General features: G+C 40.1%; 1 protein-coding gene across 1 annotated transcript in view; it reads right to left on the bottom strand.

Moving 5' to 3' along the window:
• Window positions 1–13,711, bottom strand: part of LOC147708404 (E3 ubiquitin-protein ligase PHF7-like) — a 2,104,679-nt gene that overhangs the window by 1,623,371 nt on the left and 467,597 nt on the right. The window contains exon 4 of the mRNA XM_086925340.1: window positions 11,144–11,241. Within this exon, the coding sequence (XP_086781466.1) occupies window positions 11,144–11,241 (98 nt within the window). The remainder of the gene's footprint in view (window positions 1–11,143; window positions 11,242–13,711) is intronic.

The raw sequence follows: 13,711 nt of genomic DNA, 5'->3' as shown, positions 1-13,711 counted from the left end.
ACTGGATGGTAGCCCTTCCAGTTGCTCTTTTCTATATGCGAATGGTAGCCCATTCTAGAACAGGGCTATCCCCGTATGAGGTGGTTTTTGGCCGGCCACCGAATATGTGGGGGACGCCTCTGCCACGAAAAATAACTGATGTTGATAGTAACATGTTGACAGATTACCTTGCTTCCTTGATGTCTGCACTACAATCATGTCGTTCACAGGTTGCAGCAGCCTTCCCAGACAACACCGAGGTGAAACCACATGAACTGGTTCCAGGAGATGTCGTCGTGGTCCGTAATTTCGATCGGTCAAGCCCTTTGGAGCCCTGTTGGAAGGAGCCGAAGATTGCTTTGTTAACAACCAGGACTGCAGTAAAAATAGAAGGGAGGAAAGGCTGGGTGCATTCCAGTCATGTGAAACGATTCCATGGACTTCCGCCAAAAACTGATTCCCAAGACTTTCACATACCAGAAACTGATACTAAACTCCCCCTGGTAGAGAAAACTCCGTCACAGGAGTATAAATCGAAATTGAGGTCTAGTAAGTCAGACAGTTTAATTGTTTAAGTCCCCCCTGGGTGAAGCGGTTAGACGGGTTCCTGACATGTACAAGCTAGACCCCCATAATGAGAGAGATAGACAGGAGATCAAGAAACAGAAATACTACAAGAATCTGCGAAGCAGATGTATCGTTACTTTAATTGTCATGTTTATCCTGAGTTTTACGATTATATGCCTAAGCTATATGTTACATGTATATTTTCCTATACACGTACATTCGTCTTCAAATAACACTGCAGACCACACCTTTAGTGATCTGCCTCCGCACGAGCTTTCTTACCGACTTGCACTGCGTAACAATTCCTTCATCCGTATGTTACACCATTCCCATCAGACCAGCAATGCCACTAATTGCTGGGTATGTGGCCGACTCCCTCCCTACCAGAAAATGGCGGGAGCCTTGCCTCTTTTCCCTTATCCGTTTACACATAATGGTTCGTGTGGTGCATGGTTTACATTAATGTCCTCATTAGATAGTAAGTCCCAAATTTCCCAAGGTAATTGGATATGGGGAGACCTGAACACAGTTATGCATAAGACATGTTTCCCTGACAAGGAGGGTCTTCCCCAAATGACAGGTACCGATCTAGAAAATGAAGTATATGGATTAGGAAATTTTACACTTAACCTCATGATTTTGACCAGTCAGAAACTAGTTCGAACTCACCTTCAATTACAGTTTTGCCAGTGAAAGGTGACCTATGTGTTAGAAAAAAGGGTTCAGTACATTTAGGACACAGTGATTGTAACACAGTTATTGAATTCAGTGATAAAGGCAAGTCTACATTCAAAGCTTCCCGACATTCCTATTTCATTTGTGGTCATACAGCTTATATAAGTTTACCTCCAGACTGGGATGGTACTTGTTATATTGCATTTCTATTACCACCTATTTTTCTAGCCCCACCTGATTATCATAGAAATTCCCATCTCATTCATGTTAGGCCCAAGAGAGATCTCCCAATTGTCGATTATACTGAAACAACGTGGGAACAATACACAGATTTCAATAAAGGATTCTTTCCCTATTTAGGCACTGTCTCGAATAGTAAACTGATACGTAGATTGACCAGAACCCTTGAAGCTGTAGTGAACGAAACTACTTTGGCCCTAGGTAACTTAACAGAGGAGCAGTCTGCTATGAGACTTGTCGTTCTTCAAAATCGTCTCGTCCTTGACGTCATCCTGGCAGATAGGGGCGGGGCTTGTAGAGTCATCGGCTCCAGTTGTTGCGTTTTCATTCCAAATAATGCACCGTCAGTATATAGAGCCATAACTCGGCTCCACAAGATTGCTAGTCAGATACACCAGAATCCAGGCACCTGGACCTGGTCCAGTTGGCTCTGGAGCGTAATATCAGCCTGGGGAAGTCCTATCCTTCCTTGGGATAGCCCTCCTCATAGTATTTAGTTGTTGCTTATGTCTACAATGTGGGCCAGCGATTTGCGGCTTGTGCGCCACATCATGTATTCCCCATCCAAGTCCACGTTCCAAATCCCGAATGAAAAAGGATGAGCAAATGATGTTATATGAACAGATAGATGGACTCATGAAAATAGATATTTCCTGATGGGTCCGTAGGGGACAAGGAGGGAATGAGGTAATTGAAATTTTTATGGTCAAATGTGTCCCCTATCGTGTACCCCAACGGCTCCATGTACGTGCTTTAAGTACATGTAATTTCCCTCCATGACCGAATATGACGACGCAAATACATTTGCGTCCAACGTTAACATGTCCTCTTTCGGATCCACCATGAATGGATCGATAATTCAGTTCCTAACCATACCATGCCAACGTCTTTACATGGTACACTTTTTCGTTTTTCCTGGCTCTGCCGAGCTAGGCCCTGATTTCTGTCTTCGAGCCCTTTCTGCCTCCTGCCTCTGAAAGCTGCAGCATGGACGCGTATCCCTGACCTCTGCCTTACTTCCTGCCAAGCAAAGCGGTGCCTGGCTCAACCTGGCCTGCCTGCCAAAACCGTATTTTGCCTTCAAGTTATCTGTTCAGTCTCCTCGAAAATACATTCCTGTCTAGTGATTTAGGTAAACACCTCCCCGGCTGCAGAGCAAAGAGCAAGCCTTCCTGCCCCCATTCAAGTAATTTACAGTTCCCGTTGCCATAGTAGGCTCATGGTCCTGCACGTAGACACATATGCACGCACTAGCATTCAGTATAGATTAGCCTCTGTGCGAGAGACCATTTACTTCAGATAATACATTCTCCAAACATAAGATACTAGATATGTTATAGGTCCAGGTCGTTCTGACATCCCAGACTTCTGTCTCTTCTACTAGTGTTAAAGTTCTCCCCAGTTGCACATCTATGTCACGTCATACTAGCTGCGCGCGCACCCACATTTTTCTGCTGATTCCGCAACTATCTCTATGCACCCACCCATATGTGACGATTCCCGTGACGTTCCTCTGACATGTACAGGGCACGCCTTCGTGTACTCCTATTTTCACGCCTCCTGTTACGCACATGTGTTCTTATCTTCTCCTTTTCACCTGTTACGCCTACTGTATTGGAATCAATGATGTATTTTACTATATATAATGTGTAATGTTAATAAATCGTTGACTATCCCTTCCTGAACCCTAGTGGTGACGGAACATGATCTCCAACCTCGAGGTTTTTCTAATAAACCCCGTAAAACTCAGATACCACGGACTCTGCCTCTTATTTTTATGAGCTGTCTTGTAATGATAATTATACGGAAAAAATAGATTCGGTAAAATATTTACCACAACTCTTTAAGCCATGGCGTACAGAAGAGAAACTACTTGGAGATTTTCTCTGTTATGAAGACTCTTTTAATGCAACCAAGGATACCATAGTATTTCCTGTTTTTCCAAATTATCTGCAAATGTTGAACGAAGAAATAGAGCAAGAAACCACAATTGCTGAAGAGATTGCTAGAGACAGTTCTCAAGACAGTCAGAGTTCTACTTCATTGAGTCAGGATCCACTAGGAGGACCAATTATCCAAAATGAAGCTGCAACTGCCATGGATGAGGTGGAAAGAGCTATGGAACAAGCTCAAGAGGATGTAGTTAGCTTAAAAGATTTGGTAAAGCAACTAAACGTTGAGCAGAAAAAGATATATGACGAAGTCACAGAACAGATTGAACATGGATTCAGACATGAGAAAAAAGTGTGCTCATGTACATCATTTAAGCCTGTCCGACTGTACGTAAGTGGAGAAGCGGGAACAGGAAAAAGTTTTCTGATTAAAGCCATTGCAACTTATTTGCAGAAAAGGACTGAATCACCGCTGTCTTGTGTTGTAACCGCTCCAACTGGACTGGCAGCACATAACATTAACCCCTTTACTGCTAAGGCTATTTTCCTTCTTTTATGTAATTTCCATTGAAATCAATGGAAAGTCCATGACGAGTTACCCTTGTCATTAGCGGCGAAGAGGTTAAAGGGATTACTCTACATCGTTTACTGATGCTGCCAGTTGAGCATGATAATAAATTGCATTACAACAAGCTATCTGGATATGCGTGTTCTGAAGTTTCCAGAGTCCGAAGAAAATGAAACTTCTTATCATTGATGAAGCAAGCATGGTCTCAAATCTAATGCTTGCTTTTGTGCATTTGAGAATGCAAGAAATTCTTAGAACAGAGTATGATGTGTTATTTGGAGGAAAACACATTATTGTTTTTGGAGATCTACTGCAGTTGACTCCAGTAAAAGGACAACCAGTGTTTAAAATGCTCACGCATGAAGATACCAGGAAGTCCCTTGGAAGCATTGGAAACGTTAATATATGGTTACATTTTAAATATGCTGAACTGCTTCAAAATATGCGACAGGCAAAGGATGAAGATTATAAAAATATTCTACAAGATGTAAGAATCGGAAAAGTAAGTGAGCTTGGGAAAGAAGCTTTACATGCTCGATTAATTTCAAATTTGTATCCAAATGAAAACATTCTTCCAGAGAATATTTTTTTTTTAATTACTGAGAAGAAATCTGGGATATGTTTCATGCCAACTCTGCAAGAATGTTCCATCTTCAACAACAAAATGTTAAAGTTAGAAAATGAAGAGATTGTGAAACTGGAAGCAATAGATAAAATAGAGCATATGGGTGCAACAATTGTTTTGTCAGAAAATTTGAAAACAAAATTGGATTCATTAGAGAAAAGTATATCTAAAACAGCTGGTTTTGAAAAGACTCTGAATGTGTGTTTAAATTGTCGTATCATTTTGAGAAGGAATTTAAATGTTGAAAGAGGTCTGGTAAATAGAGCAATGGGTTATGTTGTTGATTTTGTGAATTATAGAAATAGAATAGAATTTTTAAAAATAAAATTTGATGGCATTGAGCAAGTACAACAAATCAGTCGTTCTGCTAGATTTTTGCTTGTAAAAGACTTATATGTTCGCCGAAAACAGTTTCCTGTTTGTTTGGCATATGCGGTGACAATTCATAAATCTCAAGGTTTAAGTGTAGATAGTGCTTTGGTGAACATTGGAAGATCTGTGTTTAAAGAGGGTATGGCATATGTGGCATTATCACGAGTCAGAACTTTATCAGGATTTTACTTGATTGAGTGTGATGAGACAAAGATTTGTGCAGATCTAGATTGTGTTAAAGAATACAATAGGTTAAGAAGAGAGTATGCTCCACATTTGCCTCAATATCCTTTGTTTGAAAAACGTGTGGTAGGCCGAAAAAGAAGAAACGAGAATAATTGCAGTGAGGTAGTAGCAAAAAGACAAAAAGTAGATGAAAATGTAATTCAAAACAGAAGGAAAAAGGATTCTGATAAAAATGTTGTTGGATTTCAGTTTGAAAACAGTTCTGGTGTCAACTGCTATGCTAATGTAGTGGTTAATCTTGTTTTTTTTCTTCAAACTTTACAAGAACAGATTGTTGAAAATCGGGATCAAAGATTGTGTGGTTTATTGAATTCTGTGTTTGAGAAATGTAGCAGTGATAGAGCAAAAATAGAAAGTGTAACAGAAATTCGAAATATTTTAGACATGTGTTCTGGTCAAGATAAAGTTTCACAGAACATTCAGCAGGATTGTCAGGAATTTTTAATGTATATGTTTGGTGTTTTGGAAGATGAAGGTGTAGATGTAGAAAATCTTTTTAACCTTTCTTATCAATGGCAGCAAGACTGCCACAATTGTAGTTTATCAAGTACTACTAGAATAGACACTGAAAGATTTATATATTTGACTTTACCAGACTCTAAATCAGTGTCATTTAATAATCTAGTTAAAGCAGCTGAACATAATATGGTGTGTACTCAATGTAAGTGTCCAATGCTGTCCACATTATTTATACAAACTTATGGTCAGTATGTCATTTTAGTTTTCCAACGATGTAGACCTGATGGAACTAAATTGACAACTTGTATCAAACATTTTGTGGCTTCTCAGTTATCAATTTCAGGAAGAACCTTTACAACTGTAGCTATTATTTATCATGACGGTCCTTCGACAACATCAGGACATTATACATGCTACTTAAAATGTCAAAAAGGTTGGAGTTACTGCAATGATTCTCATTTGACTTATAAACAACGTTTGCCTTTTCACTTAAAAAATTCTTACCTAGTGTTTTTAAAACCAAAGTTTTAGTAAAGGTAATTGGCCTTTGAAGCCGGGAGCAGTTAATAAAAGTTAGTTAGTTAGTTAGTCTAATGTTTAAAATTATTTATCTCATATAGGTACTGTAAACGGATCTCATAGTAAGTGATATCAGTTTTATAGGAAATGTTGAACATGAGTGATCAAAAAAGAGAATATGAATTTTTAAACATTGTGAAAATGTCATATGAGCTTTTCTTTGAAAACTTCGGGTAAACGGTAATTTCAGAGTTTAATTAGAGAAAATTCAAAATATACTCATATATCTGACACTATTTGGCCGTAAGGAAAGTTCAAGGTATGAGTAATAAGTCATAACTTAACACAAGGAGGAAAATGAAAACGTTGAGAATTATTTCAGATGTTCTTAGATCTTTTTTCATAGGAAGTCGATGAAATGGAAGTTTTAGAGAACAGCAGAGTATTTTCCTACCAAAAGGACCTTCACTATCTACTATTTGGCCTCAAGGAAAAGTAAGTGAATCAAAGATTAGTGTACATATATGATTTGTAAGTTTATATGGTTTTTTTTAAACACAATCTTTTAGATTGTGTTTTTTTCCCCCACTGTTATATGATGAAGAGTTTGAACTCACTGTTTTAAGTGAAATTCAATATATTCTGAGAACAGCAAAAAAAATTATCTAACATGATGTATAAGTTATTCTATAGTTTGCATTGTGTAATTTATATTGTATTCTCATTGTCTCACACTCATTTTCCTTTTTCCACCCTTTTTCAGCTCTCTTTACTCACTTACACTGCCTTTCTTTCACTTTGTTTCATCGCTGTTCCTTTACTCCACTTCTTTCACAACTCCTCAATCCAATTTCAACTGTCTGCATTTCTTCTCTCCCTTGCACCACTTTTCAGCTTTCTCACATTCTCTCAGTACCACTGCTTTAGTTCTCTTCCCCTCTCTTTCCTTCTTTTGCTCCTTTACTCTTTTTCCTTTCTTCACTCATTGTACTGCAGTTCACTCAGTCCTTCACTTTGTCTTTCTGTGTACTTACTTCCTCACTCCTTTTTCCTCTATCGTTCTATATTAACCTCATTCCTTTCATCCCTTCACTCTGTGACTCCCCTTCACTCAGTCTCAGTCATCTTCCATTCCTCTTTCTTATTAATGGATTCTCATTTAGACTCCTTTCCCTTTCACTCATTTTCCTTTTACTACTTCTCTTTCCTGACTTCGTTTTGGTATCTCACATTCTTTTAGTATCTTACTTACCTTCAGTAATTTGCTCTCCTTCTATTTCTTTTTCCCTCTTTTTTGTCTTTCTACATTACTTTATTTCTGTTTCTGTATCCTTCCATCTTGCTTTATTTCTTAGTACACTTTTTTTGATTTTTTACCTCTTGACCTGTTTCTTCTATTTTAAAATATATATTTTACTAATTATAACTTTTTTTTCTTTTGTCTTTCACAGATATAAAGTGTAGTTTTAACATGCAATTAAGTTTTCATTAATTATATGGTAAGTGTGACTAACAAATGTAGTTTGTCATCACCCTTTGCTTTAACCTCACTACTTTTCTCTCACCCTACCTCACCCCTGTTTCCTTACTCTGCTTCCCTCACTTATTCTTATCCTCCATGTTTATTTCCCTTTTCCTTACTTTCCTACCACATTCAACTTCTTTCAGTCTTCCTGCTCACCCACACTCCCTCACTTTCCTTTCTTTTCTGGTTCACTCAGTCCCTTTCTATTACTCCTTCCTTTACTCTCTCTGTTCTTTCTCTCTGTCACTCCCTATGTCTTACCCTTATTCACTTTTATCCACCCTCTTTCACCTCTCTTTACTTACACTCACTGCTCTTTTCTTTCCCTCCGTCACCGCTGTTCCTTTTCTCTGGTTCCGTCATTCCCCATCCTTTACTTTCCTTCTTTTTACTTTCATCACCCATTCACATTCTCCCAGAACCTCTGCTTTAGTCTTCTTCCTCTTTCTTCTCTTCTTTTGGTCCCTTATTCATTTTCCTTTTCTTAGTTACTTCCACTTATACCTTTTCTCTGTTTTACTATCTATTACACAGTCCCTCTGTGTTCTTCCCTCTAGCTCTCTTCCTCTTTACACCACTGTCTCTGTCCTCTTTGCTCATGCTCACTCCTTCATTTTTTTTTTTTATTTTTTTTTTTTGGTACGCTCCCGGGACGTGCCCCGGTACGCGCACCGGGGCGCGCACCGGGAGCGCTCCAGGGTGAAACATAAAAAAAAAAATTAATATACTTTAAAAAAAAGGTATTATATTAATATACATATATATTCACTGAAAAAAACATAGGTTTCACACCAATTATAGCTAGGGATTAGCATTTAAAAAACCTATGAAATTCACTGAAAAAAACATAGGTTTCACACCAGTTATAGTTAGTGATTAGCATTTAAAAAACCTATTAAATTCACTGAAAAAAACATAGGTTTCACACCAGTTATAGTTAGCTGGAAATTTTACTGACATAAAACCATTGAAATTCCACGTTATAGTTAGTTGGACTCACTATAACTTGCTCGTGTAATGCACTGCTGATGACGTCACATATTACATCACTCATGACATGGTCAGTGACATCACTCATGACATCACTGATGACACAATCCTTGTGACAGAGTGACAGACCTCCTTTCACTGTAAAGTAACCCTTGAAACACATATTCAAAAATAGAAACTTACATTTTCAAAAAAGTGGAGATACCCATACCAGTTACAACAACCAATTCAGTAATTCCACCATTTATATACACATCCACTAATTCACCAACAGTTCTATATAGTCACTCATACATATACTCACTCATCATATGTAGTGATACACCTATATATCCTGTAACACACCGACAGTCATCCAAAAGTTACTCACACACATAATCACACATGCAAATACACTATTGAACATCCATTTATTTGCACATACAGATATACACACACTACAACCTTACTTCTAAAGAAACCTACACATACTTACTCTCTTAAACAATCACAACACATACTTATTTAAACAGGAACTCTTACAATCTCTCACTCTCACATATACTCACTTACATACATCAATACTCACATATACTAGATTAAAACATATGTAGTTACTGATAAAGACACTAGTGAGACAGTCATTCACTCACTAACACACATATACACACACATCCACCCATACAGTCCTGCACATATGCTGTCTTCAAAAGACATAGAAACAGTGAGTCAATCATTGATGCATCTATGTGTTAAGTAACACCCCCACCAAACCATACAGACACTCATACTGATACTAAAAAAACATCTAATAACCCATATACACACACATGTAGCTACTCACCAACCTATGCAGCCACTTATACACAAAGTGAAACACTGATACAAACATTTAAATATTTAAACAATACTCGCTAACAATAAGCCAGTTAACCAATCAATTTTTTTTTATAAAACATCCATTAAGACACTTATTTAAACATTTATTCTTCCATCGTCCTTTTTCATATACATATATAAAACATATTTATTTTTCAGAAAGACACACATTCACTGGATGGTGTCATCAGTGATGTCATGAGTGATGTCACTGACCATGTCATGAGTGATGTAATATGTGACGTCATCAGCAGTGCATTACACGTGCAAGTTATAGTGACTCCAACTAACTATAACGTGGAATTTCAATGGTTTTATGTCATTAAAATTTCCAGCTAACTATAACTGGTGTGAAATCCTTGGTTTTTTCAGTGAATATATATATATATATATATATATATATATATATATATATATATATATATATATATATATACACATGCACAAGTTACTACTTGTATAACGATATAAGACATTAGTTAGTGATAGATTCCTTACCTTAGAATATCCCCAGGCGTCAGACTGGATCTGGAAACTTTTGCGTAGCAATACCCCTGCGCGTCGGTAGGCGTCGTCCGCGGCGCCACGTTCGTCGTCGGCGTCGTTAGCGCCGGAATGACGTCGCCGGAGTACTTAGACGCCGCCCTCGCGCGCTGACGTCAGTTCTTCTTTTTTCCGCGCCAGCTAGCGCAGATCCGGAGAAGCTCTACCGCTTAGTCACTTTATGACTAAACTTTTTTAATCTTTTGACCTGTTTTTTCTCGAGTCGTTCGACTTCTACGGTGCCGGTAGGGATGGCCGGGTTCAAACCCTGCTCCAAGTGCAGCCGACTGATGTCGGTTACCGACCCCCATCGCCGGTGCCTTTTGTGTCTAGGCCTCGACCACGACGACCGAACCTGCTCCGACTGCTGGGCCCTGACGTCTAAGGCTAGGCGGGAGCGGTCCCGCAAGCGACTTGAGCTCCGGCAGTCGGCCCCGCGCCGTTCAAGGTCCCGGTCCCACAGGTAGTCGAGGGACCGGTCGCGGCGTCGGAGCCCTCGTAGCTCTGAGGGTCGGCATCGATCTTCAGGATAAAGATCCTCAGGTAAGAGGCATGAGAGGTCGGAAAGGCGTCATCGCTCTTCCGACCCACCACGACGCTCAAGCAACGGGGGTTCGGGTGACACCACCCACGCGGCTCCGACGGACCGAGGCGCAGGGGTATTGCTACGCAAAAGTTTCCGGATCCAGTCTGACGCTTGGGGATATTCTAAGGTAAGGAATCTATCACTAACGTGTCTCTTTCAGATACACACACACACACACATATAATGTTTTTGTTGTTCTCGTCCCCTCCTCGATAGACGCAGCTGAAAAACCAGATGAATAAGAACTGACGTCAAGGGGCTGAAGTGGAGGTTTTATGGTTCCAGTGTCATCACACAACTCTACATCCGGCATCGAGAGGGACCCAGTGCCACCTACTGGTGTCAGAGAGCTATTACAATCATTTGCAGCTCAAATCTGTACCTGGGATATTCAAAAGTGAGGAAACTGCAGGTACATCGAGTATTCACAATTACCAACGCTAAGTAACTTTTCCTTTAAGAGTTAAACCAGGAAACATGAAGGAAGAGTTATATTTACCAGGCAATAGTAGTGAGCACTTAGATTTGTCTTTGCATCTGTCAATCTTTCGCCAAATTTTTCAATGTTGTCTTCTGTCAGACTACAGAAGCAGCAAGCTGTGTGAAAGCATATAGTAAAACAGTTTAATTGTAAACTAAGTTTCATTGTAATTCATGATAGAATCATACAAACAAGAGTATTTCAATAGACTGCTGTCATTTAGGCCCAGAAAAGTCAGATTTTGCACAGTGGTAGCAGACAGTAAATTAAAGATATTAGAACTATATCATCGTACTCACCTGTGTTGATAACGTCAGTATTCCTACCCCTTTCTGGTCAGCAACATTTCATGATTCATAATTATCTTTTATGCACCACTGTTACTATTAGCAATCTCCTCATTCGAGCTCCTGGAGACCTCTGAGTTGCTGAATCTAGACGCCAAGGTAAAACTTCCCACACATTCAAAGTCCCCTGCTCAGCATTATGATTCAAACAATTCATCCTCTCTCTTGCAAAGGATACTAGAAATAAGATAAAGCCTTCTTCAGTCATAAACATGTGCCCTGTCAATATTATCCCCTTGTTTAAAAATATCACAGATCCAAAAATCCCACTTCACTACCACAAGAGTAACAAGAAAAGTCAATTGGACTAAATAATTTCCCTTCATGACCGCAAATCGTGATTTAGAGCTTAAAGGCAACTGAGTCAGTCATAGCCACTATCAGGTAGAAACTCCTCCTTCCCATGGAAAAAGATAGGTCCATGAATTTGCAGGAAGATAGAGTGTCCACCAGAAAGAGTGTTACCGAAGATAAGTAAACTGTTCTTCTGATGGCTACTTCTAACCTTTGATTTCCTCACCTTTTGAACAGAAACCAAAGCAGTGCCTCCTAAAAGATGGTAGGTCACAGGAATTGACTTACACCAAGAAATCCTACAGGACCAACTGGGTGAAATGGTCCTCTTTGTGGCCTTGGTTGTCGAGACAGTAATGCTTGGTGAAGGTGTAAATGGACGTCCATGTCAAAGCCTGGCAGATATTAAACGCAAGATCACCTCTGTCAGCGCCACAGTGGTGTTCCTGTCTATAGTTGCCCCTTTCTAGACAGAGCCTAGCATGTTTTTATACACAGGGTAATCCACCTGGATATGGTTCGCTTCTAGAACACCTTCCCCTTCTCAGTATTGGCAAAGGCAACAAAAAGCTGATCACCCAGAGCTCCTTTGTGCGCTTGAGGTTGAAGCCAAGAGCTCTTCTAAGGTATAATCTGTGAAGTCTCTTCTTCTCCTTAGAGGGGTGAGGTGGGTGAAAAAGGAAGGGAGAGTGATGAATTGATCCACATGGAAGGTCAACACCACCTTTGGCAGAAAGGAAGCATGAGTTCACATGTATTATCTGGAAAGAAGGTGGTATATGGAGGTTCCACTAAGACCGCATGCAGCTCACTGACAGCCAAGTATTTGCAATGAGAAATACTACTTACCTGTTCAGCAATCTTAGTGAGCAACTGTGCATAGCCTTGAAGAGTGCACACATCAAGATGTGAGGACTAAGTCAAGATACTATTGAAATATTCTATTGGCTGTAACAGATTGTCCTGCATTTATCAATGCTTGTTAAAAAGGGCGACTTTAATAATAAAGGTTGTCCAGGCAAACATAGAAAGGTTCGAAAAGTAATCTTTAACAATCCTACTAAAAAACCTTGCTGGGCCAGAAATAAAACAAACAATAAAACGGACGTCACTTTGTACTGAGAGTCACACTGACAAAGTCTGCACCAGACAACCACAATAAAAAGATTTGGTAGATGGGCATTTAGCTGTAAGAATAAAATCCACTACTTTTTCAGGCAGATCGAAACCACTTAGTTGGAGCCGCTCATTCTTCACACATGTAGGATTATGTTGTGGGAATTCTGGCGAAGAACCCTGCCCTATTGCTGAGATAGGAAGTCATCCTAAAGAGGCATGTGGAATGGAGATCAAATGCTCCGACTAAGGAGATTGCAGTACCACCTTTTCCTGGCCCCATCTGGGGCTACGAGAATGATCTGTGACTGATCTATTCTGATGTTTTTCAGTACTTGGGGAAAGAGAGGTGAGAAAGAAGGGCGTAAAGGAGACTAAAGTCCCACTTCAGGCAGAAACGGCCCCCCTTTTGGAAGAAACTCCATCGTGCTGTGTTTAAAGTGATGGTGAAAAGGTTTAGCCAGGGCATGCCGCACTGGTGAATATGCCTCCCAGGGAAGACAAGATTCATGGTTTGCCTGCTAAAGTCTGCTGAGTTTGTTCAACAAATGTATAGGGGAGGAGGAGCCAAGCTCGACATCGTGATGGCCGCACGGTAGCTCGGCTCCGCCGGCCTCCCTGCCCAAACTAATCTATCCTGCCGCCCATCCTGCCCAGAAACGATAACATTTTACAGATGAAGGTCTGCTGATACTTACCACCCGTCCTGGTGCTCCGGAGATCAGTGGGTCCGCAGCGGCGTCCTCCCAGGAAGTGCGGCCTCTGTGGAGTGGAGACCGGGGCCTTGCCTTCAGCGAGTATCCGGCGAGACGGTGTCGGCGGCGGCCTC

This window comes from Lissotriton vulgaris, chromosome 6, assembly GCF_964263255.1.
Source record: "Lissotriton vulgaris chromosome 6, aLisVul1.2, whole genome shotgun sequence".
In the NCBI taxonomy this organism is placed as follows: domain Eukaryota; kingdom Metazoa; phylum Chordata; class Amphibia; order Caudata; family Salamandridae; genus Lissotriton; species Lissotriton vulgaris.
Note: the sequence above shows the minus strand (reverse complement) of the source record. Positions and strands in the feature narration are given on the sequence as shown.